Raw genomic sequence first — 26,299 nt, 5'->3', positions numbered from 1 at the left:
CACCAACAGGAGAGTGGTTCTCCAACCCAGCTTCCTGTTCACATGGCACATGTATGGTCACCAGAGTTCCCGAAACAGGAAGCAGAGCTGTTGGGACCTCCAGTTGCTGCCCCCTGCAATTCCACCATGTTCTTGCAGAGACAACGCTTCCCTTGAGCTACCCCTAGCTGAGACTGAGGACAATAAGACTGGTGCAGGAGGCTCCTCGGTCGTGACTCAGGCTTGGTTCCCTAAGTATCTCTTCCTATGCAATCTTTCCTCCTTTTCCTTCTCAGATGTCAAAACTGGAACACGGTTTTCCACACCTTCGTCTACTTCATTATTCCCTTTTTTCCTTCACGGAAATTGCCTCGCCAATCTAATCTTGGTGTCTGCTTCATACTAACACAGTTGTAAAAATCAACGTTTTTGTTTGTTATTTGTTTCAGAAAATCAGGGAGAAATTATAGAAATTCAAAGAATATGCTTTCCTCCATATCATGAGAATAGCAGCAAAATGACAAAAGCAACGTAAAGGAAGATAGACTTAATAGGCTGGGTGACAAATATTTTCTTAAAAGACCAGTCAGATGTGAAACAAGAAATAACAAACAATGAACTCCTTAAGAGCAGGAGAAAGGGAAGAGGGAGATGAAGGAGATGTGTGCAGCCTAACTGCTCTAACTGAGGAATTAGAAAAATGCAGATTTCATATATTGGGGTCCTGTAATTGTTTCTCATTCAGAGTGATAGCAACTCAGTGAAATCGATCATAGGGAGATCAAACTCTCAAAGAGCAGGGTGGAATAATTTCTCAGACAGAGCCAGGAAATTATTGTGAAGCCTCTTCCTGAAGTTTTAGGTAAAGGTTTCATAGATAGACATAGTAGAACAGCCCATTTATGCAAAGTGACATAAAATGTAGGCAGATTCGACAGGGTGTGGTAGATTAAAGATGGCTACCAATTCTTTCTACTCCTCCCACAGAGAGAAGAGTTCTAATTCCCTTGTATCTGGGTTGACCTTTGTGCCTTGACTGGCCAACAGAATCCAGCATCAACAGAAGTAATGTCTTTGGAGTCCCAAGGCTAGGTAACAAGAGGTCTTAGAGCTTCCACAAGGCTTCCTGGAATATTCTTTTAGGAGCCCTGAGCTGCCATGTAGAAAGTTTGATAACTGAGACTGTTATGACTGGTATGCTGGAAAAGCCACAGGTAGGATCCCCACCAATGCTCTCAGCTGAGACCAGCCTTCCAGCCAACCTCTCCTAAGCACCAGACATGTGAGTGAGGCTGCACAGGGCTCACCAGGCCATCTTCCAGCTGATCACAGGCTTTGCTGATGCCATGTGGAATGCAAGAATCATTCAGCCCATCCCTGCCAAAATGCCCGAAATCATGATATGTAATAAAAAAGGGTTGTCATTGTGTGTTTTATGCTTTAATAGTTATAAAACATAGGAAAATACTACAAATCCATCATGAACTCTTTAAAAGACTACCTGATAGGTCTCTGGTGAAAGTTTTGGAAATAAGGAAGAAGCATTGCCTCTGTTCTCATGAACATGCTAGAGAAATGTAGTAATTGGGACTCTGTGGGAAGGCACAGAAAGACTGCATATACTGAAGAGAAGCTAGGCAAAATAATAATTGAACCTAAGCCCTGATTACCTCTTGGTCAGACGGTAAAATACCTATTGGATGGGAACATCCCATTTAGGAAGGTAAGTGTGAATAAGATCTCTTAGAACAGGAGGCTTTTGGAAGACCCAGAACTTAACTGATTTTATGTCTTTCAAGAGAAATCTCCAAATCTTGAAGAGTTTGTTAGAAAAACCAAAGAATGTATTAGAAATCAAAGGGAATTAAACAGGGAAAGTTGCTCAGATACACAAATCCACTCTGAGTTAGAAAGAGACCTACGTGAGCAGGAAAGTAATTGTTAGAAATTCAACTGATTCTCCCTGTAAACATCAGGGTATTCACAGAGGGAAAGGGAACACTGGAGGCACAGTTCATCATTGAAAAACAAAACGTTGTAGCAGAAAGAAATATTATCTGAGGCTGGGATGTTCAGAAAATGTGGGAGGATGGTGTTCTGAGAACTGCTGGCCCTAGCTGGTCCTCACTGAAGCCAACAGGGGCCAGACTTTAGGAACTTTAGTGGTGACCTCAGTTCAGGTATCTGCTGAGGATGATTCTTCAAATGTAAAAAGTGTGGAAAGCAGAAGGAGACCTTCCCTGTAAGACACAGATTTTAAGACCTAAGCAATTCTCCAGTGAGAGGCAGGGGCAATAGCCATCCTGAGTGCTCGGTGTATCTGATGCCAAAAGAATATTTTCCCACCTATTCCTAAAAGAATTTTAGGGATTTAAAATTTATATGTGCCCTTGCATATTTTAATTTGACAGCTACAATTCTTCAGCATTGGTTTAAAAAATAAAGTTGGAAAGGATATAATTTACATCAGACTATAGATATTAACATAAAACCTATTTTGGATAAAAGACAATGAAATCTAAAACAAGTTGATATCATTCATTTAAAAAGACGTAAATTATCTCTTTCTTTAATATTTTGGCATCTTCTCTTTTCATTATTGAATTTATATTCCTATTCTACTTTTACCTTGGAATTTTTCCTTAATGTAATGCATTTAAATTTAAAAGGGTTTTATTGATCACCCTTCTGATACTTACCATTAGAATTTGAAATTTTATTTTATATCCTGTTGTTATAAGGCTCCAAGTATTGAAAAGACTTTTCTTGATTTAGTTTCCATTGGTTATCATTAGCACAATTGGTCCAAACAAAATAAATAGGTTATAAAATTTGATAATTATGAATCATAAATATTAAAATGTTATTGTAAACATATCTCTTAGTGAGATGAATAGGTATTTTTTGTTACTTTAAACTTTTTAATTTGTTCATGTATCCACAATTAAATATTGATTTAATGCTACACTTTTAGATGTAAACACTGAAAAATTTTGTTCCCATAAATTCATAGAGAGAAATAGGAGTTTGTAGAGCCCCATTGCTCAGCCTCCTGAATTATATAAAATCACAGAGATCTGTCATCAAATATGATTTCTAACAACCTGGAAATTGATAACTTCTCTAAATTGCTCCTCTAAATTGGTGAAAGAATCTGAAACCACTTGACTTGCAAAAAGCATTTGTTACCCAATCATTAGAGTCATTCACTTTCTTAATTTCTGGGAAAAATTCCAAAAGTACTTTACCAAGATTTATCAAATAACTATTAATTATACCCACCACTTTTTCACTTAGAGCACCTTGGTCACCCAAATTATTCATATAGAATTAGGAAAGTCAAAACACGCATTTCATCGTCAATACTATTTTTAATAAAATAGGTTGTACTTCAAATATTTTTTATCAAAACCTTGAAGTTCCAACTTTCACTTATTTAAATAAGGAAAATACCCACCCTATAACCAGCCTGGCAAAGAGAGTCCTTTTCGTCAAGCCTGTCAGCCACATCAGAGTTAACTTTCTCTCAGTAAAGACCTGCCTTCATTTTTAATTAAAAAGTTTTCTGATATATGTCCCAAGAAATATTAAAACCACTGACAAATAGTTATAAAGATAACTTTCTAAGGAAAATTTAAAAAATATTAAAATAACATAGACCCCAAATAAAGTTTGATTTATTCAAATACATTATGAAGCCAAGATAAAATAATTGACTGAATTTGTAATAATGCAAAGTAATCTATAACTACCATCCTCAGTTAATAAAAAATAAAAAATATAATAAAAGCCATAGCATTTCTTCAATAAATGGGTTCATGCCTGTATTGAAGTTTGGTGTTCAACTTTAGGGAATAATTAAACAAGAACTGAGATTATTTATTTATTTACTTACTTATTTATTTTGGTACCATGGATTGAACTCAGGGGCACTTGACCACTGAGCCACATCCCCAGCCCTATTTTGAAGTTTTTAAATTTAGAAACAGTGTCTCACTGAGTTTGCTTAGCAAGCTTTGCCATTGTTGAGGCTGGTTTTGAACTCACGATTTTCCTGCCTCAGCCTCCCGAGCCGCTGGGATTACAGGCGTGCGCCACTGCACCTGACAGAACTGAGGATTTTTAAATCAGAAATAATTCAATTATTTTCAGTAGCTCTCATGATCAAACTTCCCTGGGTACCTAAACAAGGAAAAAGTTATACACTGCATAAATCTAATGAGCACAGCTTCTGGCAATTAATTTTATCTTTTTCAACATGAAGTAGAAATTAGTATAAATATTTTAAAAATATTCAACAAAAGAGATTTTAATAGTTTTCTTAAATAATGTGTACCAAATCTGAAAAAAAAATCATGTAAAGCTTTTATCTGCATTTATCTAATATATCTGGAAAAGTTTGATTGTTTTCAAAAAGATTCCAATTACACTTAGAGTAATCACTATCATTAACCTTTGTAATCTTTGGCTCATAAAGCTACTTTTCTTTCCAACTAATGTCACAATCTATGGATGGGAATGAAATATAACTGAAAGGAATCACTTTCATTTAAATATGTGCCTAAAAGGGCCTTTCTTAGTTTGATATGTCCTGTCGGTCCTCTCTTTGCTGTGGTTTTAAGGAGACTGTCCCTCAAGAGCCACACACCATTTGAGAATAAGTGAATGAGAGAGACAAAATAAATTAGAAACTTTCATAACCACCCCTCCAACCACATACTCACACACTCTACCATATATCTGAATTCAGAAAATCCCCACACTGGGGAAAATGATTTCTAACGCCTCTCAGAAATATGCAAAAACAAAATTAATTCATGGAGACCTTAAGAACTATATGGTTTTTGGCTTCTCCTTTGCTTGATTCCCCACTTTCACCCCATAAAGATCATTTATAACTATTTGTAAGTGGTTTTCACATTTCTTAAAACATAGCAAGGTTTTTACATGGCAGAACAATGCACTGTAAGATTTGGGATGGGTGATGAGCACATCTTTCTTTTGGAAAGAAATAGAATGGCTGTTTTTAAAAACTCAATGTATCGGGCTGGGGATGTGGCTCAAGCGGTAGAGCGCTCGACTGGCATGCGTGCGGCCCGGGTTTGATCCTCAGCACCACATACAAACAGGGATGTTGTGCCTGCCAAAAACTAAAAAATAAATATTAAAAATTCTCTCTCTCTCTCTCTCTAAAAAAAACAACTCAATGTATCACTGGGAAGATCATTTTAGGAAAGAAAACAAGTGAAAAAATTGAATATCTGGAAGAAATAGATTTTCTTAAAGTTATATGTGTTTACATTTCTCCTAGGAAATCTTGGGGAACATGGGGGATGCAATATATTTTAAGTGGTTTGAGATCACTAGTCTAAGTTACTTCAAGGAGCCCCAGTCAATGCAGCCCACTGTGACTAAAAGACCCAATCAGAAAAACTGTAGAGGAGGAAAAGTTTATATGAGGGCTCACGTTTTCAGAGGTCTTAGTTCACAGAAGGCTGGCTCCATTGCATGGGGCTCGAGGTGAAGCAGAACATTGTGGCGGTAGAGTGTGGCAGAGGAAAGCAGCTCACTTGACAATCCAAAGCAGAGAGAGAAAGAAGACTCCACTCTCTGGATACAAAATATATACTCCATAGCCACGCCCTCAATGAACTGCTTCCTCCAGCCACACCCCCACCTGCCTCCAGTTACCACTCAGTTAAATCCCATCAGTGATTAACTCACTGATTAGGTTAACCTTAAGGCTATAACCCAATCACTTTTCCTCGAAACCTTCTTGCATTGTCTTACATGTAAGCTTTTGGGGACACCTCATCTAAACCATAACACTCAGTAACAGGTGAGCATATAAGGCATTGGACAACCCTAAGGATGGAGTGCCCCAGGTTTCTGTCTTCAGGATTGAGAACGTCCCTGTTTTAACTCACTGTGAATGTAGGGGTAGTGCTGTGGTAATATTGTATGTCTCTGACCCTTCAGTTTATGTTTGGGAAAGGCAGCTCTTACTGAGAATTCCTGAAGAAACCTCCCTCACTTACTGTGGAGACAGTCTGGACTCCAGCTATGAAGGACAGCAGACCTCACAGATCAAGACCCTCCTGCTGCAATGAACTGTCAGATTAAAATTTTGTGGGGTTTGGTTGGTTGGTTGGCTGGCTGGTTGTTTGGTTGGTTGATTGGTTGGTTTTTGCCTTCATTAACTTTATTTTCTTCAAGGGAGTTTTAAAATGGAATAGAGGGCATATTTATTTTAGATCTTTCTATTATCTAGCAGATATGTTTGGGTTATCCTTGTGCTACTATTTAATCACATTGCAGATTTTGCTTATCTATATTGGACAACAAAATCTGAGAGTGACAAATAGAATAGGAAGCAAATGTTAAACAGTAATTTCAGAGCATCTGTAGAGTTCATTTAATGACCAACATTCTGACTCATTTCCAAACTTTCTGAAAATAAAATGTAGACTGCCTGCAGTGATTCCACAAGGAGTTGGGGTTGTTACTTGGGGGGAATGTCTTCATAAAGATGGGAAAAGACTTCCCCACAGACTGAGGGTCTCCTCCCCCACATTCCAGCCACACTCCTGCCACCAGCAATACCTCTGTTGGCTCCTTCTCCTGGCTGCAAGGTCACCTCATTTAGAGAGGAGGAATGAGTTACCTGATGAGTGTGGAAGAAGGATCTGAGTGGGCTCAGCTTAGTGCCTGCCTCTCTCCCCTTAGGAAGTTCCTCTAGTCTAACCTCTGTCATGGGATAGGCCCCCAGATATGGAACAAGGAGAGGAAATTCAGTTTTGAGATGAAGCTCTTACAAGCTCACTTGGCCCCAGAGCCAAAGCTATGTTTCCCAATTGGTTTTGTTCAAATAGAGGTGGTATTTTAAACTGAAATTAAAGTGGTTGAATAAATGAATAGATGAGTGAATAGACCATCTATCCACATGAAACTGAGACAAATTCAAAGATACAGGTGAGAATCAATTGTTTAATAGAGCACCCCCTAAGTCATCTTCAAGTAAACCAATTTATATAAGTTGAATCTCTTCTTGCATCGTGCCCAGCAAATCCTTTCTCCGCAGGTAGCCTAACCATAAATACTAGTTAATTTTCCATTGGTGACCCCTCATGTTCTTAAGCCTTAAATTCTTCTTTCCCCACCAAATAGTTAGATAAACTTAATAAACAATTAGGAGTTTAGGAGACTCCTTTAGCAAAACTTGTTGGTTTCTTTTAAAGCAGAGCGGGTATACCTAGAGAAAAAAGCAGATGACCCAATCCAGAGAGTGTCAGTAATTACTCTCCTGTTCCTTCATTAACCCTAACCAGAGCCTACTGTAGAGCTGAGGAAACCAAGGGTCAGAAAAAAAATAAATAAATAAGTAACTTGCCAAAGTTCACGTAACTAGTTAGTAGTAGTCTACACTCCAGTAGTTAGCGCCTCTATGCTCCATGCTTGGTCCACTACCCTGTGATGTCCACACTTATAAATGCATCCTATCAAGAATGGAATAAACCTGCTGGGTGTGGTGGCATACGCCTATAATCTCAGAGACCAGGGAGGCTAAGACAGGAGGATCGCAAGTTCAAAGCCTGGCTCAGTATCTTATGGAGGCCCTAAGCAACTTAGTGAGGCCTGTCTCAAAATAAAAATGAATAAAAATTTAAAAAATTAAATTAAAATTTTAAAAAATGGCTGAGGATGTCACTCAGTAGTTGAGCACCCCTGTGTTCAATCCCCAGAACCAAATAATAATAATAATAATGAAAGAAACTTTACAAGTCATTCAGTCCAACGTCTGTCTACTGCCTATGTCATCTCAGCTATGGCTTGCCCATCTTAGTGATGGACTATTTCTAAGACAACCCCTCTCATTGCTGAGCAGCCCTACTACTTCACAAACTTGTTTTTACATGGGATATCTTATGGATTAGATCCACTAGCCCTTGTCAATATTAATCCTAAAGGGTTAGGACCCCAGAGCATAGAACCTTGTAGGTAGCAGTGTCTATTCATAGATTAAGCAACCCCTGCTTCTCCAACTAATTCTCATAAACCTTGATCTTGAGCACCTTCCTATCCTCCTAGGAACTTCCTTTGAGCCCAAATATTGTCAAATACCCATCTAGGGCCTAGAAGTGAACATGATAACATTTCAGGATGGGGCAGGCCTGTGCAGAGTAATGTTAGATTTTTTACTGCCCTTCTAATCGGCATTATTTCACCATTTGTTTTTTGTCTATGGTTGGGAGTGGGGAGGGAGTGGATTCTTCCTTTACTTAAGAGCCTTCATGGCTCCCTAGTGCTAAAAAAAGGGTTTCCCAAATTGCATTTCCTGAAACACCAGCATGCCAGAATAAGTAAACAGGTACTTTAATAAAAACAACAACAATGAGATTCAGCAAGTTTGGAAAGTACTGCTTAACAATCTACATCAGATATTATTCAGTTTACTATGACAAATATATGAATGAAATAAACAAAATTCTGGGCTACAGAAGCTACAGTTTAGACAAGAAAGACTATGAGTGCATAAGGACCTTTCAGAAGACTTGCAATGCAAAACAGCACATCATAGGAGAAATTCTGATGCCAAAAAATAAGGCTTATTTTCATTAAGTCAAGACACCGCAAATATAGGATCCTGGTATAATCACTAGCATCTTGGGAAATAGCGTTTGAGTCACCAGTTTAGAAAACATGCTAACAACACTGAACACAAATCACTCTGCTTTCAACAAATATACTTCCTGACGCCACCACTGTCCTGTGTGGAAATGTTCTAATGTACAAAGAAGCTAAAGTTCAGTCAAAAAAAAAAACAAAAACAAAAAACATTAAAATGTAAGGGCCGGGCACGGCAAATTCAACCCATAGGACTTGGGAGGACACCATGGGGCGAGCTGGGAGGAAAAGGGAAAGCACCAGAAAGAGGGTCATCAGGAAGAAAACAGACATGCAGGTGCTTAGAGGACAGACCCACCAGAGGGCAGAGGCCAATGGGGACCAAACAAAGGAGTAGCTGATCCAACACAGCTCCCAGGCCAGACGTCAACAACCCAAGTGGTCGGATATGCCAATGGCGCAAGAGACCGCCAGGGTTAGAGTTGTCTCTTGCCCCACTGGCCTAAGACAACCAGGAAAGTAGGAGCACCAGATCAGGAATTTAACCATAAGGTCAGAATGAGGAAAACGCAGAGTTGAGTGTGCTCTGGGAAATCACACACCCAGTCCAAAAGGCGCCAGTAGGCTCCTGACAGCCTCGGAACTTTTCCCAGGATTCTGTGACCTAAGGGATCAAAGATGCCCCACCCCTTTGCTCTCTGATCGAGGGCCCTGCTGACCAGTTCTGAAGCCAGATGGCTCTCACTCACCATCCAACTTCACGCCTCCATTTCAGTCCTTTTCATTGAACTTGGCACTTCCAGGCAAGTGGCACCAAAGTGGCATACAAAGCAGCAGCCGGTGCCTCCAGGCCCCTCACCCTAACTTCAGTGCTTCTGCTTATCATTCCTTCAATTTCTTCACCACCTCAGGCCCCAGGTCACACTGGTCCTCTGAGATTGGATGCTTCAGTTGGAGGCAGGAGCCCCAGCTTGAACCACTGCCTGCCCTCCCTGTGATTGTTAGCTAGCTCATCATCCAGAAATGCCTGCCTGGGTGTCCCAGCACCCCAGGTCCCAGGGTTCCAGTGCTCCAGTACCCAGGATCCCAACGTCCAGTGCTCTAGCACCCAGCTTTTGATTCCTCCTACTCTGTGTCCCAGACCCTCAGTCAGGGTTAGAATTTCTAGGACCACACATACTGACACAGGTTGCAGGCCCTATGTGACCCAGCTGCATGGACTAAGGCAGGACCAGCAGGTGATTCAAGCCATGAAGGCCCGGGCCCTGCACAAAATAAGCTATAACACATAGGAAAGAAAGGAAACTCTAGGTTCAGTAGAGAGGCCAAGTTTGGAGAAAAGCCCACATGGAAAGAGAGTTGTTATTTATGGGAGGCTATTATTTGGTGGTGGGAAAAGAATGGCAAATATGTAACACAATATTTCTGTAACTATAAATAGCATGTGAATACCTTTCATAATGAAAACCTTATGGAATCTGCTGCACTGGGTGGCTTCAACATAGCAAAGGGCAAGGGACGGGGATAACATGTATTTAAGCCACACTAAGTGCTAAGCACCTTCCACACGTTTAGAGCCTTCCTCTCACTTTTCTTCTGCGGAAGGTTTCTTGCTTTAGATTAAGAAAATGAGGCAGAGAAAAATTAAGGAACTTGGCCTACAGTAAATCACAGTTTGAAAGCAGATCTGTCAGGCTCCAAAGTCCACCCACTTTCTGGAATCAAGCAAGAGCCTGCCTAGAAACAGGGGTAGGATTGTATGACCTTTCTAGAATGTTCACTATTGCCACTTTGCAGGTGCCTTAAGTCTTTCATAATAATAAGGATCCACTGGGTTCATGGTGATCAATGAATAATTCATCGGAGAAGATTTAGGATAGTGAGAACAATACTGAAAGTGTAATTGGGAAAGGCCAGGCTCTTCTACCACCTTGCTGTGTGACCTTGGATAAGGCTCTTCCTTCTCTGGGCTCTATAGTTTTCACATCTGGAAAGTACAGAGCTGGGTTAGATGCTCAGGAGGCCTCAGTCCACCTCTGGCAGTCCTGTCTCTCAGATACTGTGGTTAACTCTGGTGATCTGAAGAGGATGTCTCCCAAGAAAGGCCAGTCTGGCTCAGCCCCTCTGTCTTCCTTCCCCAAGAGTTCACAGGTGTGTCCCTCTGAGGCCCAGCCTGCACTGACCTGTACCTCCCGTGTCAGGGCCAGCTCCAGCAGGTGACCAAAGTGCTGGCCCAGTGTGCTCAGGGTCTCATTCACGCAGGCCTTCATCGACTTCAGGACGTGCTCATTCTCAACCTGGAGGCACCTGGGAAGAAGAAACCGGGGGAGGGGGGGACACTGGAGGGCACATGTGGTTGGTCCAGAACCACTGTAGGGACCAAATCAGGCCTGGCCTGGGGAAAGAATGGACAGAGGGAAGGCAGCAGCTCCAAGAGAGTCAGACACAGAATAAGCCCCACCTGGCTCATCCTCGGGCCCCTTAGTAGGCAGAGAAGTGCTGGCCTGGAGACCAAAAGTCTCTGTCACCAGGAAGTAAGGTCATCAGAAAGTGGCAGATCCACACCTCTGGGTTTCTCCCTTGAACAGCCTGCTATCACTGCAGCTGGAGTCTGTATTCTCAGCAATGTCAGGGGCAGGAGATGGAGGTGAGGATGCTGAGAGGAGGGCTAATGGAGTGCCCTGTATCACCAGAGCTCACTCCAGAGACGTAAGACAATGCCTGTGGCCTTTTAAGAAGTGGCTGCCTACAATGTGCAGAAAGAAGTCTGGAGGATTTTCTTCCCAGAAAAGAAGAACGAGAGATCAGACTCAAATTTACCCTCGTTATCTGAGCATGTTCTACCCAGGAAAGCCAGAGATCCCATAACCCCCCCAGGAGTGCCAAAGTGAAGGTTTATCCTGCAAGATCTGGGGCCAGGAAGGGTGAGGGAGAATATCAACGCACACCTGGGAGTGTGTACATGGGAGGGTGAGTGTGTGTGTGCCTCTGAGTACAAGTATGTATTAAGTTTATATGTGTGAACTATGAAGAAGAGGGTGTGAGTGTATTCCTGTGATTGTGTGGGTGTGTGTTTATATATCCGTGCATGGGCAAGTGAGTGTCTGTGAACATCAACGTCCATGTGTTCATGTGTGGAAGGGTGAGGGTCGGCTTTCATCTTGCTTTGCCTCTCTCCTGACTTTGGAGACCTAAGGTCCACATTTACCTCTCTGTGACTGCTGAGAGCTCTGAGCACTTCTCCATTAGCAGCTTTTCAACCTGTAGAAAAATAGTTCAGTGTTATTCAATTCAATAACTGGCTGAGGACCAAGTGCTGTGCTGGGCACTCTGGGGCATCCAGGTGGAGAATCAAGTAATCCAGCTTGCTATATTCACTATAACACTGCGAGTGGCAAAGGAGATTGCCGTCAGCTGCTTTGGAAGCACAAGAAAATAAAACTGAGCAATTGTTTATACTGAGGAATCCAGGAAGCTCCAGGGAGGAAAGGGCATTGAAGCTGGGCTTGGAGTAGAACGTGGCTATGAACAAAGTGAAGGAGGGTGAAGGATAAAGCTCTAGCATGAAAAAATGAATGAGAAGGAGGGAAACTGTGATCCTGGCCTTTTTTCAGTATTCCACCTTGGGCTTCAGAAGAAGGTTCAAATGGTCTGTGGAATCAGAAAAACTTAGGTTGACTCTTGTTGACATCATTCACTGCTTAACTTTAGGCAGGCTACTTAGCCTCTTGGAGATTCTGTTTCATCGACTGTAAAATGTAAACGGCACTAATATTTCTAATTGATTGCTTTAAACATTTTACTATAATGCATTTATTCCTGACAATAAGTCTGAAATAAATGTTATTATTATGCCCACTAAGATGAAGGAGGAAGTGGAGCACAGAGAAGCTAAGTAACTTGCCAAGGTGATGGAGCAGAGCTGACATTTGAACCCAGACAGTCTGGCATTCAAGTTGGCATACTTAACCACTGTGTAGCTCCTCACAGGGACAGTGCCAACCCCAAAGGTTGTGCAGATTAAATGACATAAGTGTCAAAAACATCCAGTGTGATGCCTGCACATAATAATACTCCATAAAGGTCCTTGCTGTCTTTCTTCTATGATTTACTAGAAAAGGAAGAAGGCCTCTGGCCAGGAATTGTTCAGACTTAACAAATTCAAGTCCACTCTTCTGGGAAGCATACCTACTCCTAGCACCCATCCAGCCCCACCCCAGAGCCGCTGACCTGGCCCATTTCCTGGGAGGAGTTCCTGCTGACCGCGCTGTACTCGCTGACCATGGAGCGGGCGTGGCACGTCAGACGCACGCTCATGCTGTGTACGCGCGCCCAGCGGTCCTGGGCCAGCTTCTGCCCGATCCTGCGCAGCTCAGTGCTGATGACCCAGCCCCGCTTGAGCAGCAGCTGCAGAGGGTCTCCGGGGCTGGGACCGCCCGCCAGGATGAGGTCACCATGGGCATCCTCCTCCAGGCTGATGGGCTTGGCCTGCAGGACACACATGCACTCACACTCAGTCATGAGCTTCAGGTCCTCCATCCAGCGCTGGACCGAGTCCACCTGCATCAGGTGCAGCCTGCAATCAGGGAACAGCACCAGAATGACTATCAACACTCCACTATTCCCAAAGGGTTTGATGCCAGGCTCTAACTTGGTTACTAAGCATCAACTCGGCACTGTTTCTCCCATTCACAAGGTTAATCCTCTCAACTATCTCTCATTATCTCCAGCTAACAGATAATAAGACTGAGGTACAAAGTTTTGAAAGCCAGTGACCAGACTAATAAACCACAGCCAATAAAGTCTGACAGTAGCAGATGACCTTTACAAAAAAGGGGAAATGGATCTCAAATAATAGTTTTATTAATCTCAAATAATAGATTAAGTGAGCTATGATACAGCTGTGTGGTTATATAGTGTGCACTTACTTAAAATAATCCTCTCCAGGAAGTTTATTGTAAAGAAAAATGTGAACTAATACAGAAAATATAAGTGCAAATAGAAAGTTATGACAATAATATTAAAAGCCATATCTAGAAAAAGCATTACAGGAAAGACTTAAAATGCCAAAGGAGCTTTATGGGTAATGAAACTAAAGCATTTTTTCTTTTTTCTCAACTCTTTTCTAATTTCCAGTTTTTCTGCAGTGAACAGGTATATCACTTGTGATGAAACAAGATTAATTTACTTAATATAATAACATGACAACATAGATTAGATAGATTCGATGCTGAGATCTCAAATAAAATTCACTCTAGAATTCACATAGTCAAGTAAGTCAGTAATATCAGATAACTGAGGAAGCACTGAGCACGTGTCGAGTGCCTTATGTATAATATCACATGAGTGTCAGGCACTGTGGAAAAAAAAGAGATGAAGACACTAAGGAGCTTTTGATCTCTCTAAAGAAGCAAGAAAAATGAACAAGAAGTGAAAAGACAGGAACAGATTTTAGCATCATTTCACAACCAAACAAGACACGCATAGTGAATCACTAAGGCTGCACTCCAGGTCCTTTGTCTTTGATTAGTCTGTCTGTGGCTCATCTACCTCAAGCCATCCTCCACCTGCCCCTGTTCATTCACTCATTCCACAAACATGAATTTGGTGTCTACCATGTGCCATTTCTAAGACCTAGGCTGTAGCAGAAAACATAATCACGTCCCTCATGAGAGTTACAGTCCTGTGACAGGACAGTTGATTTTCAAAATACATAAGCAATGTCGTTCATCTGTTGAAGTAGTAAGCGCTAGGAAGGAAAACAAGAAAGAAGGCTAGAGAGTGCTGAGGGTGGAGGGGTACTGGGCACTGCAATTAAAAATGAAGCAGATCAGAGGAGGCACATTGAGAAAGGGACATTTGGGTAAAGACTTGAAGGATGCGAGGGAGGGAGCCATGTGGATATCTGGGGGCAAGTTGTTCCAGGGAGAGAGAACAGCAAGTGCAAATGCTCTGGGGCAGAAGGATCCTTAGGATGTGTGAGGAATAGCAAGAAGGCCAGAGTAGCTGAGAAGCATCCTCAGGGATGGGAGATGAGGTGAGAGCAGTGGGGTGGGAGACCATAGGGCTGTGTTGGACAAGGTGAGGACATGGCTCTTGTTTCGAGTTCAGTACAGTGAAACACAAGACATCGATGAAGCCAGATACCAAATAGGACTGAAATGACAAAGCCATGCTCCAATTATCAAGGTCAAAATCATCTTCATGTTTGCACTTATTTGATGAGAAGGAGCAGGATTTCCTGAAAAGATGCAGCTGTTGGACTACAGGGCTTTTAAATGGGATTTTTGACCATAGGCTTTTCATGTTTGACTATAGAAATTGTATTTGTGGTTTCCTACAGGCAATTGCCTTTCAAATTGTTGAAAATAAACAAAAACTAACCAATGACCTTCCTTGCTCCCCTTCATGAAAACAGCTATTTTATTTTGTAAAGAATTTGAACATTCACATATATGTACATGTAGGTGGGGGATCACCAGAAATCTGATATCACACCACCCTGCTTCCTATTCTATCTTATAAACCCATTTAACTTTACATGAGTGGGATCGTATCCCATACACTCTGTGATTGTCAACATTACTCATTTTCTACTCATTACCACACCCTTATCCTTGTCTGCCCCGCCCCCACCTCAGCCAACTCAAGGTAACTTTCTATGTATCAGTCCATCATTTTCTTCACCTACACACATTCCTACACAGATTTACATCTAAGGATATAGACATTTATAGGGTTTCCTGAACCATTGCTCATTTAATAAATATGACCATAATATATACACATCTTGCAGCATTTTTATTTTCTTACTTAGCCAGGAAATCCATCCAAGTCACCCAGTAGAATCCTAAAACCTTCTTCTCAATGTCTGAAAATTATTCTGTGTTGTATAGATACCATGATTTATTAAACTATTTTCCATTATTGGAGGTTCACTTTGTATCCAGTTCTTGACTATTAAACACAATACAACAATAAACATCCTCATACATGTGTCCCTACACATCAGTACCTTCCCTAATTCTATGGTTTACATTCCTGGGAGGAGAACTGTATTCAACAGATTTGCCATATTAGCTTCCAAAGCAACCATGCTTCATATTCCGCCAACAATGTATTAGGATTCTATGTAGCTATTGAAATATGTTCCTCTCCTGCTTAAATCCTTGTGTGTCCCCCAGAGCACTGCCCCTGGTAAGTGAAGACTCCTGAGGGTAAGGTAGGAGGGGATCCCTGGTCTGCCTCTGCCTCGTTTTCCACACATCTCCCTTTCCTATCTTCCCCCAACTCTGGGCTCCCCAGCCCTGAGTACACTCAACACTCCGGGCACATTCAACCTCCCTGTTTCCCAGATATACCACTCCCTTTCCCCATCCCCTGCATCTTGGAATGTACCATTCTCTCACCTTTCCTTCTTTCTTACATGACAAGCTCCTACTCTGCTGGGAGCCATTAGCCAAGTAGGTATGACAATTTCATTGCCAGCGTACCCCATGTTGCTTAGTGGAAGGACTTGTGGAAATAGGACATTTTGCAGTGACATTGCAGTTAGGTGACCTTGCTCAAGGACCAGGGCGGATCCGGGATTAGGGTGTTCCCGGTTTAGGATAATCAGGTTTAGGGCGTTCCAGGTTTAAGATTATTCCTGCTGGGAATAGGGCTTATCCTGCTGCCTGAGTTCCCCTTGAGTTCTCACGGGATTCAGACAGTATATTTTGGGAGATAGAAGCCCAGTGGAGGTGGATTTGGGCAGAGAACGTGGATTTCCCCAGAACGTGTTTGTAGACGGCTGGTGTGAGTTCGGGAATAAAGAGTTGCTGTTTCAATCTACAAGCTGTGTGGTGGCTCGTGATTGTGTGCCCAGCCAGACTGCGGCATTTGTGCCCAGCCAGACTGCGGCACTACTCACCCCGTAAGACCTACCTCCAACGTTGCCTTCAGCCAGACCTCATCAGCCCCCAATTCCAGGGCCCCTGCCTCCTCCCTTGAAGCACTAATAACATTCGACTTTAGTGGTATTTGTCTGAATTCTCCACATTGTGCGAAGGACAGTCCCTTGTGTCTGGTTAATTGCAGTACCTGACATGTACCTGTTCTCAGTTAATGAATGCTAGAGCATCAGCGGTGTCAGGTATTGATGGCTACACCTCTCTACCCCTGCAGAAGACTATATGCCTCCACCTTTTGGGCTACCTGAGAGTGCCCCAAGATGGACACAATGGCAAAAGGGATTCAGAAGATGTCATAACATGATCATCGTGTTCTAGAGCTACGGAGCCGGGAGACAAACTGATCTAGGGGCTTTTAGGAGGCAACAGATGAACCAGTCACTCATTCAGTGACTCATTCACTCCATACACACTTTGCAGTGGACTTCTGTTGCTTTGTATTTTGGCATCCCTTCCACCCGCTTCTACAAAAACAGAGATAACTTACATTAGTAACCTCTTGGGCTCACTGCAGGTTCGCTCTCCTCTTTGAGAAAGGTTTCCCCTCCTGAGCATAGGGGTGCTCCCCAGGGACCAAGACTGGGCTGGGTGAAAATACCCCTGGCCATAAATGATGGCTTATCCAGGGGTAAGCATATGAACCAAGCTACACTAATCCAATTCCCTTCCCAAACTGAAACTTAAAAATCAAGAGTCAGAGACCAGAATTGTTGGTTCATGTTAATAAAGGTAACTAGAGTTGTTCCAGGAAAAACTCCAGGATCTTTGTAGGTTGGGGAGACAAGTCCAAGAGTAAATTGCTGTTGTTGTAAGCAAAAGAACCTTTTCTAAAACACAAGTACACAAATAGCTAAACAGAGCTGAGTTGGTGCTATCCCTTAGAGTAAAGGTCTTCTGAGAATTTGAAGGAGGAAGCTGTCCCTTCCAGTTGGAGATCATGGGAAGGTTCTTGGAGGGACTAGCTATGGTGTAGGGTATTATTTGTATGTGTCAAGTCAGTGGGAGTGGTTTCCACAATCAAGTAGTCAAAGGGACAATGAGTAAATCCCTTGTACTAGAGTTGTATATTCCAGAAAAGAGGGAGCAATAAACAGGAAAAACAAAAATGTAAGCCAGGGCCCTGATCTAAGCCTTGAAAACCAAGGTAGAGACTGGATATTTTTGCTGAAAACCCTGAAAATGTGTTGCTGAGTGACAGACCAGCACAACAGGGGTGGAGACTGGTAGGGTTATAAAATGGCTAAATTACAGCACCTAGGATCAGCATTTGCCACAAAAAAACCCCATGTGCTGGGGGAAGCTATCAACATACTTCCCTAAGGAAGACCTCTGGGATCTTTTGAATGGAGGCACTCAAACCCCCTTACCTCTGGCCTATAGGAATGTGTCAGTCAGCTTTCCATGGCTATGACAAAACACCTGAGATCATCAATTTATGAAAAGGAAAGATTTATTTGGGCTCACATTCTCAGAGATTTCAGTGCATGGTTGGTTGGCCCTGGTGTTTTGGGGTCTGTGGTGAGACTGTAGATAATGTCAGAAGTGTGTAGTAGAGGAAGTGTGTTCACCTCCTGGCAACCAGGAAGCAAAAAGAGAGAGAGAAGGAGCTGGGGTACCAATATCCCTTCCAAGGGCCTGTCCCTAGTGATCTCACTTCCTTCCATAAGGCCCCACTCCCAACAGCACCATCCACTGAGGATCAACCTATAACACATGAGCTTTTGGGAGGACATTTAAGATCTAAACCATAATAAGGGGTAAGGACCACTTGAACCCTTGCAGCTATGGAAGAAGGGCCTGGAAAAGGAGTGAGAACCACTGAATACCTCATGCCGGGGCCCATTCCGGAAGGTCTGCTTAGATCCAACCCTCACATTTGTCAAACCCTTCACCACCAAAGTTCCTGGAGGCGTGCTCAATTCCTGTTCTTTAAGAACTAAAAAGAAAGTGAGACTTCAGAAGCTGTTATTAAAATCTTAATCGATTCACCACTCTCCTAGCAGGAGGACTAGAAGGACAAAGCTATTGATTTCTCCAGGATCTGCGTGTTTGTGCCTGCAACTGTCTGTTTGTGGATATAAATTCATCTTGTCTGTCTATATTTTCTGGAAGCTTGTATCTGTGTGTCTGGTGTGGGTTTGTTTCCCTATCTGTGCAAGTGTTCAAATGAGTTTGTGCATGTTCACGGGTCTTATGTCATATAAACTTGATGATTAAAAATGGAGGGGGATGGGGCTTCAGTGCGGGCTGCATTGAGTGACTCACTTCCAAAGAAAAGTCTATAGGAAGGGAGGGAAAAAGTAACGGTACAGTGGAGAAACCTGGCAGTCGCCACCTTAACCCACCAACAGTAAGTCACGTCGACAGCCTGTTCCATGGGTGTGATATGACAGGAAGGGCACTTCACCCGGAGTCATTCCTCCCCAAGACACATAAACCTCAACTTCATGATGAGTAGACATCAGACCAACCCCAACTGAGGGATGTTCTACAAAATAACTTAACTCGTAGTCCTCAGAACTGTCAAAGTCATCAAGACAAGGGAAAACGGAGAGACCGTGAGAGATCAGAGCCGACTAAGGGGATGTGCTGACTAAACGTAACATGATATCCTGGGAGGAATCAGAAAAGGGGTATTTGTGGGGAAACTAGTGAACTCTGAATAATGTCTGAAGTTTCGTTAACCATCATGGACCAGTGCTGGTTCCTGAGCTGTGACAAATACAAGGTAAGATCTTAACCAGCAGGGAAACAGGGTGGAGGGCACAGGCACACCCACTACTGCCATCGCCACTTTCAATACATCTACAACTCTTCTACAATGTGAAAGTTTATTTTTTTTAAAAAAAGGGGTATGGGGTGGGAGGGGTCCAGATGATGTTTTGTTTCCCCCACACACACACAGGATTAATTTCACTTCCTTGCTCTTCCCCAGCCAAAAGGATAAGCCGAGACTGTCAGCTGTCTCTCTGGCCTTGTGTAGTGAGTCCCCCAGGAGAAGCTCTGACCTCCACTAGATGAGCAGGTGGGACCTGGCTAAAGAGCCAGGAGTGGGGGCTTCCTCAAGGAACCTGGGTGGAGAAGGAAAGGGGGATCCCTTGTTGGACTTTGATGGAAGTTTTTTCTTTCATAGGAAAGGAACGTGGCAATCGGCGCTGGCTTTGCCATCCATCCAGGGCCCCATTATCTGCCCTTGAACTCACCAATGGCTGAATCCCAGGCCAACCACGTGGGTCTGCACCTTCTTCACTTGGAACTCTCCTGTGGGGCCCTTCCTCTGAGGCCCCTCTGACTGGTTCATAGTACCCTCTCCCTCCTCAGTCACCTGAACAGACAGGCCAACGCTTCCTAGGGTTCCTGTTCTTTCTTTTTTTTTTTCTTTTCTGAAATTCTTATTGAAATTTAACTCTGGACCTAAAAGCAAACAAATCACAATGTCAAGGTGAAGTCTGGTAAGTTTTCATAAGGTCAACACCTTTACGCATCTCAGAAAAAGGAACAGAATTATTATGAGTCCTGCAGGGGTCTCCCTTTTGCCCTCTCAGTAACTCCCTAAGAAGGATAGCCAGAATCCTGATCTTTAACAACATAAATTAGTCTCTTCACCTCTTTGAATCTCAATTTATCATCTGCAAAACAGAGATAATAAGCTTTCTACACAGGATAAGCCAAAAGGATCAGCCGAGAGTGTCAGCTGTCTCTCTGGCCTTGTATAGTGAGTTCCTCAGGGTTAATGGGGGAATCAAATTAAATAGTGACTGTGAGGGATCTGGTACACAGCACTACATAAAGGAGAAACTCAAAAAGGTTGGTCCTTTGCTGTTCTTCCTTATAAATCACACTTTAACACCCATAATAACAATTATAAATATAATAATAGCTAGAATTTATTGAATAGATTCCATGTTGAGCACCATGCCAAGTGCTTAACATGAAATTCAACAGTTAACGTTTCATTTACTCCCCAGAACAAGCACCTGAGGTAGGTATTATTAGAGTTCCTATTTTACAGATGAGAAAACTGAGATGCAGAGAAGTAGAATCACCCTGGTAAGAAGTAGTAGCACTGACCCTAAAGCCTTGATCTTTCTGACTCCAGAGTCTGCCCTTAACCTGTATTCTGCACTGCTTCTCACACTGCCACCATAACAGAGGAGGGGAGCAAAGGGCAGGGTGAGCAGCCTGACACAGGAAGACGAGGAGGACCATTTTCCCAAGCGAGAACTTCAAGGGCTGCTATGAGCAACAGAGAGGTGAATCCACATCAGAGAATCCCAGAGCCATCGACTCTGCCTAAGCTCTGATAAGGAGGGTGCTCCGGGGTACTTCTCTCAGGCCAAACTCCAGGCTTTCCAGTTGCAGGAGCTGCCTTTCAGGGTGACAGTCTCAGAAATGAGAAGGGACAAGGCACCAATGAAGAAAGCAGACTTTGGTTTTCTTTAAGAATGAGCTTAAAATATCTTTTATTTTTAGAGATTGTTTATAAAGATTCCTCTCCTTCTCCCCAAGCAGCAACTAAATATTTGGAGAAGAAAAAGAGCAGACGAGTGAACTCAGGGTTCCTGCCTCCCCAACCCCACTCAGGGGCCGGCCAGTCCTCAGGCTCCATCCAGCAGGCACATCTCACTTGGGTCCAGGGCTGACTCTGACCAGGGAGGCAAGGACACTGGGAGTTCTGGCCCATCAGCAGATGTAGGGCAAAATGGATTGGCTTCTCGAGATACCCCAACCCAGCCTGACTTCTTCCAGGATGCTTTGCACCCAAGCTGCCCAAGTTACAACTGTGTCGCTGGGTTGATAATATAGTCATGTTTCACTTAAATAATGTAAGAAGAACTGGATGAAAAACAGTTCGGCAGGCATAGGGAAAGCCATTAGTAATTAACATTTGTTAGATCTTTACCGTGTCCCAAGGGCCATGAACTTATCATGCATCATTTTATTCTCATAGTGCCCTGATTGAGTGACCACTTATATTCTCTCCATTTTATAGTTGAAAATACAGAGCTATAGAAGTGTGGCTTAAAGGAGCCAGAACTCCATGCAGCAGTCTGACTCCAGAGACTGTGTGTCTCCTGATCACAGGTACTGTTTTCCACCTGTGTCTCTCCTGCACTAGAGCTGACACTGAAAAAGAGGCCATGGTCCAATTTATCTCAGGATCGTCCACACTCAGCACAAGGTCTGACATGTAGAAGGCATCATAAAACAGAATCAAGTAAGCTAGAGGCTGCCTGGGAGATTGGAGAGGCCTCATCAACTCAGCTCAAAAAAAGTTCTGAATTTGCAGGATCAAGTTAAAATGAGTTCCTTCCCTATGGTTAAAAAAATTAAGAGTTGGGTAAGTAACCAGGTCCCATGTAAGACATCCTCATAAAGACTTTTGTTTTAAATAGAAATGTTTAAAGCAGATATCAATAGAACCAGAGAAGCCTTTTGTTTAATAAGACATTTGATAAATGTTCCTGCTCTGATTACGTAGAGCTTGGAACCTTAGCAAGCATGTCCCAATTCTCTGAGTCTGACCTAAACTTACATGCAAGTGATACTTCAGGGAGGTATGGGTATGTGCACTTGAGTCCTTGAGAAGTGTTGCTTGAGGAAGATCTGAGCTCCCAGGGGAAGTGCCCCCTGTCCACATGACATTGGTAACAAACATAAAATACTCTTAAGCCAGTTCAACAAGGTTTGAAACAGGAAGCAGTATCTTCCAGGCAATCCCTAGACGACCTGATTCAATGAAACTCTGTTGATGCTGACCATGTGTCAACCTTGAGCTGGCAGCCCCTGCCCTTTAGAAGCTCATGGAGGGGTCAATAGAGGGGTCAGACACTGCCAGCTTTACTCTTGTCCCATCATGATGGGTCCTGAGTCTCCCACAGCTATTTCCAAGAGTCTTCAGAACTCATCTCATAAATGTCACCCTCACCCCACCCCCTGAAAAAACTGGTTCAGGTAACCACAAGGAGAAACTGGAAGAATCTGTCATCTGATCCATCTTCCTTTAGCCCCTCTATACTGGATGTACTCTAGCTGCCACCTCCTGCCGTGTCCTGCTAGCCTGGATGTACTTCTTTCTGGTTCATGACATGTTGTTGGGTACCACTGCTCCCACCAGAACATGAACTCTGGAGCTGGCTTCTTAGACTCAAATTCCAGCTCTGCCATTTGCTAACTGCATAAATGGGCAAGTTATAGAACCTCTCTGGGCTCCAGTTTCCTCATTGGAAAATGAAGATAAAAATATTCCTAGGCTCTTTGTGATTATTAAGTGAAGTTCCTGCAATGCATTTTTATATATAAATATATACATTATACTATATTTATATCATATATAAAGCACCAGTATATGTGTATGTGTGCATATGTGTATCATATATATGACTGCAAGTGCCTGACAGACAACATTATACTATACGTGATAGTTATTATTAGAGTTTTAATAAAGCAGCTGTATTGTCAGAGCTTTGTCAGGAAAGTTCTGGGGAGATGGCAGTAGTAGCTGCACAGTTTTTCAGTCTCTCAGATTTCTCACATAAAAACTGACAAAGAAATTATGTAACAAAATTCCCTGACAGATAATAAGCACGACAAAACCAGTGATGAAGTATCCCCATAAACCTCAAAATACAAGGAAGGGGACCAACCACGAACTCTAAGGCCAGTTTGGTAGTATCTTATGAGGAGAAGAACGAGGGAGCAATAAGGTGGCCTCTGATGAACTTGAGGAAGGAAAACCCCAAAATAGTCCCTATGCATTTACTAGAAAGCACAAGAAAACAATTTGAGACTAGAACCTGAAATTGGAAGGAAGTTTGCCTCTTCGATAGCAGGTGAGACAGGTTCCAACCATGAACCCTTGAAACTGACCCACAAAGAATCTCTTCTACAACAAAGTGCCACATTAAGGGAAAACTTCTTTGGTAGAATCAGAATTGAGTGATTCAGGGGCAAGAGAGAGAAAAGAAAAGAGATTCAGATAATAGAAGATGAAGCAGTGGAGCTAGGAACCCTCAGAGAGCAGGTCACCAAATTCTTGGACCTGACACAGAGACAAAAGAAAGTGGAGCTCTGTGAAGGTAGAAGAGCGTCCCTGAGCTCTGCCTACCTTGAACAGTTCTTGCAAACTGATATCTCATTAAAACGAGCAACATGAAATTATTTAAGTCTCAGCCTGTCTGTGGCTATTTTAAAAGAAAATAAAGAACATAATAATCTTCCCACAATAATACCAGGAAAATTTACTCACTAGACCTATAAAGACCATATAATTTCAAATAAGCTTAAATTTGTTTTAAGTATGTAAGATATTAAAGAGAGGCATAAATTCTCAAAAAGAAGATGCCCTCATTCAGAAAATGATTAGAAATAGTTACTTCAGTCACTTGTGTTTGGTCAGAAAGACCAAACAATAAGAAACAAGATAATTTGTGAAGAAAATCAAATGAATAAAATATTTAAATTTTTAAAATGGAGAAACTTAAAGAATTAATAGAAAATAACAAATATCAAAGATAGGTAAAGAAGTTGCAACACACACACACACACACAATAAAAGTTCATCAAGAAGAGACCCAAAGCATAGAGACAATGAGCACTGAAGACTGTAAGACAGGAAAACTTTCCTGGTGGGGACATTTAAAACCACACATTGAAAGAATACAGTACATATATTAGAACAAAGATATTCAAGACACATTCTAGTAAGATTATTAACAAGAGAATAAAGAAATGAAGAATGGATGGATGGAAAGAAAGAAGGAGAGAAGAGGAAAGAAAGAAAAAGGGGGAGGGAGGAAATTTTGTTCATCTAGAAGTAAGGTGCATATTACAATAAAGGCAGAAAATTATGCTACAATTAGATTTTTTGAGAGCAACACTTTATACCAAAATAGAGTCACAAGGAAATAGAAGGTAATTTTATATTCACTCCAAATAACTCAAGTATAAGGTGAGAAGGAACCCTGAGCTCTGGTGGCCGCTGTGGTGTCGGAGAATAGTCCTTTGAGAATAATTATGAAGATACAATCACTGAGTGCGCTGGTGCTCGCGTGTAATCCTAGAAGCTCAGGAGGCTGAGGCAGGAAGATCACAGGTTCAAAGCCAGCTTCAGCCGTTTAGCGAGGTCCTAAGCAACTTAGGGAGACTCTGTCTCAAAATAAAACATAAAAAGGCCTGAGGATGTGGCTTAGTGGTTAAGCACCCATAGGTTCAATCCATATTACAAAAAAAAAAAAACCCAAGGTCAACATGACTCTGATATTCATTCATACAGATGAGGAAGAGGGAACAGTCCAAGATGAGGTCTAGATTTCTGAGTGCAGCGCTGAATGGATAGGAGAAACAAGTTTGGAAGATGGTGATGGGTTTGGATTGAGACACTGAGAGTCTAATAGGCCTGCCAGCTCTGCTTTTCAAGATGCCCGGCCTCTCAGCCTCATTCCCCAAACTCCCAGGCACTCCCAGCATCCATATGGAGTGTGGCCCTCATGCCTTCACAAGTCCCACCCCAAATATCCATCCATTCACTCAACAAATATTCACTTATAGCCTACTAAATACCAGGAACTGTTCCAGCTGCTTAGGCTATGCTAGGGAGCAAATCAAACCAACATGCCTGTCCTTGCAGAGGACGCACTGCAGCAGGGAAAACAGATAATAATGGTAAGTGTAATAAGTTTTAAAAATCATATAGTATGGGGTTTTTTTGTTTTGCTTTGTTTTGTTTCACTTTGGGTGGGTCTTGTTGTTTCATTTTGTTTTGGGTTTTTTTGTTTGTTTGTTTGTTTGGTTGGTTGGTTTGGTTTGGTTTTGGAGAAAAACGCAAAAGGTTTATTGCTTTGCTAGCAAAGGAGAAGCACAAGGGACTCCCATCCCACAGGCTGTGATTCTGCCCATCAGCAGGGACAGGAGGCTTTTAAAGAGGTGATTCAAGGCAACATTCCACGTGTTCTCTATTGGCATTGTGATTCGCTTGTTAATTTGGGAAACAGTCATTTCTAAGATCTTCTGAGGCCACCCTCAAAATCTGGATGGCTTCTTTTCTATGGTGGGTATAGACTCAAGGACAGATAAATGAGCCTAAAGTGGGGAAGAAAGGTGACCTTGTCCAGTATGTTAAACAGATCATTTATATTAAAAGTAGAGGTAGAATAATAAGGTTCAAAATTGCCCATGTGGGAAGCATGTGGTCAGAGTTAGAGTTTATGGGGGTGAGGAATTTGGCATGCTGAAATTTGGTACAGAGTGTTCCAGGCAGGGGAGAGAGGCAGTGCAAAGGCCCTGGGAGGGAGTGCGCCTGGCTCACTGGAGACAGTTTGGGGATACATGTGGCTATGGAGTAAGCAAGAGAAAGATGAGTAGGAGATGAACTCAGAAAAGGGACCAGGCTGGATCCCAGGTGGCCTTGGCAGCCATTGTAAGCACTTTGGGTTTCCCTCTGCGTAAACAGAATACTTCCCAAGTCCTCAATGGAATCTTGTCATTGATGTCAGCTGGGTCCACCCAACCCATATGCCTCCCTATAACCCAACCCATGAGGCTCTCCCTGGGGGCTTTTTAAAAACAACACAGCGATGAACTTAGAATGACTTAACCTCACTTTGCAGGGAAATATACACGGTTTACTAAGCAGTTAGTTTAAGCATAACCGATTATACAACAAGCTATAAATTATTTATAATGTGGTCAGGGTTTTAACTTCCAAACCCTCTGCTCTAAGGCACGGGTGAAGCCCAAGCCAA

The 26,299-nt window shown here is 42.5% G+C and overlaps 1 protein-coding gene across 5 annotated transcripts in view; it reads right to left on the bottom strand.

Annotated features, from left to right (window-relative positions):
- The window catches only part of Insc (INSC spindle orientation adaptor protein), a 313,322-nt gene that overhangs the window by 241,626 nt on the left and 45,397 nt on the right, over nucleotides 1–26,299 (bottom strand). For all 5 annotated transcript variants that reach the window (XM_015476343.2, XM_048788404.1, XM_048788403.1 and 2 more), the window contains exons 3-5: nucleotides 12,835–13,180; nucleotides 11,813–11,865; nucleotides 10,788–10,911 (exon numbers count right to left, since the gene is read on the bottom strand). In XM_015476343.2, the coding sequence (XP_015331829.1) occupies nucleotides 10,788–10,911; nucleotides 11,813–11,865; nucleotides 12,835–13,180 (523 nt within the window). The remainder of the gene's footprint in view (nucleotides 1–10,787; nucleotides 10,912–11,812; nucleotides 11,866–12,834; nucleotides 13,181–26,299) is intronic.

The sequence above is a fragment of the Marmota marmota genome, unplaced genomic scaffold, assembly GCF_001458135.2.
Source record: "Marmota marmota marmota unplaced genomic scaffold, marMar, whole genome shotgun sequence".
NCBI classification, from domain to species: Eukaryota; Metazoa; Chordata; class Mammalia; order Rodentia; family Sciuridae; genus Marmota; species Marmota marmota.
This window is presented reverse-complemented; position numbering and strand designations above follow the sequence as displayed.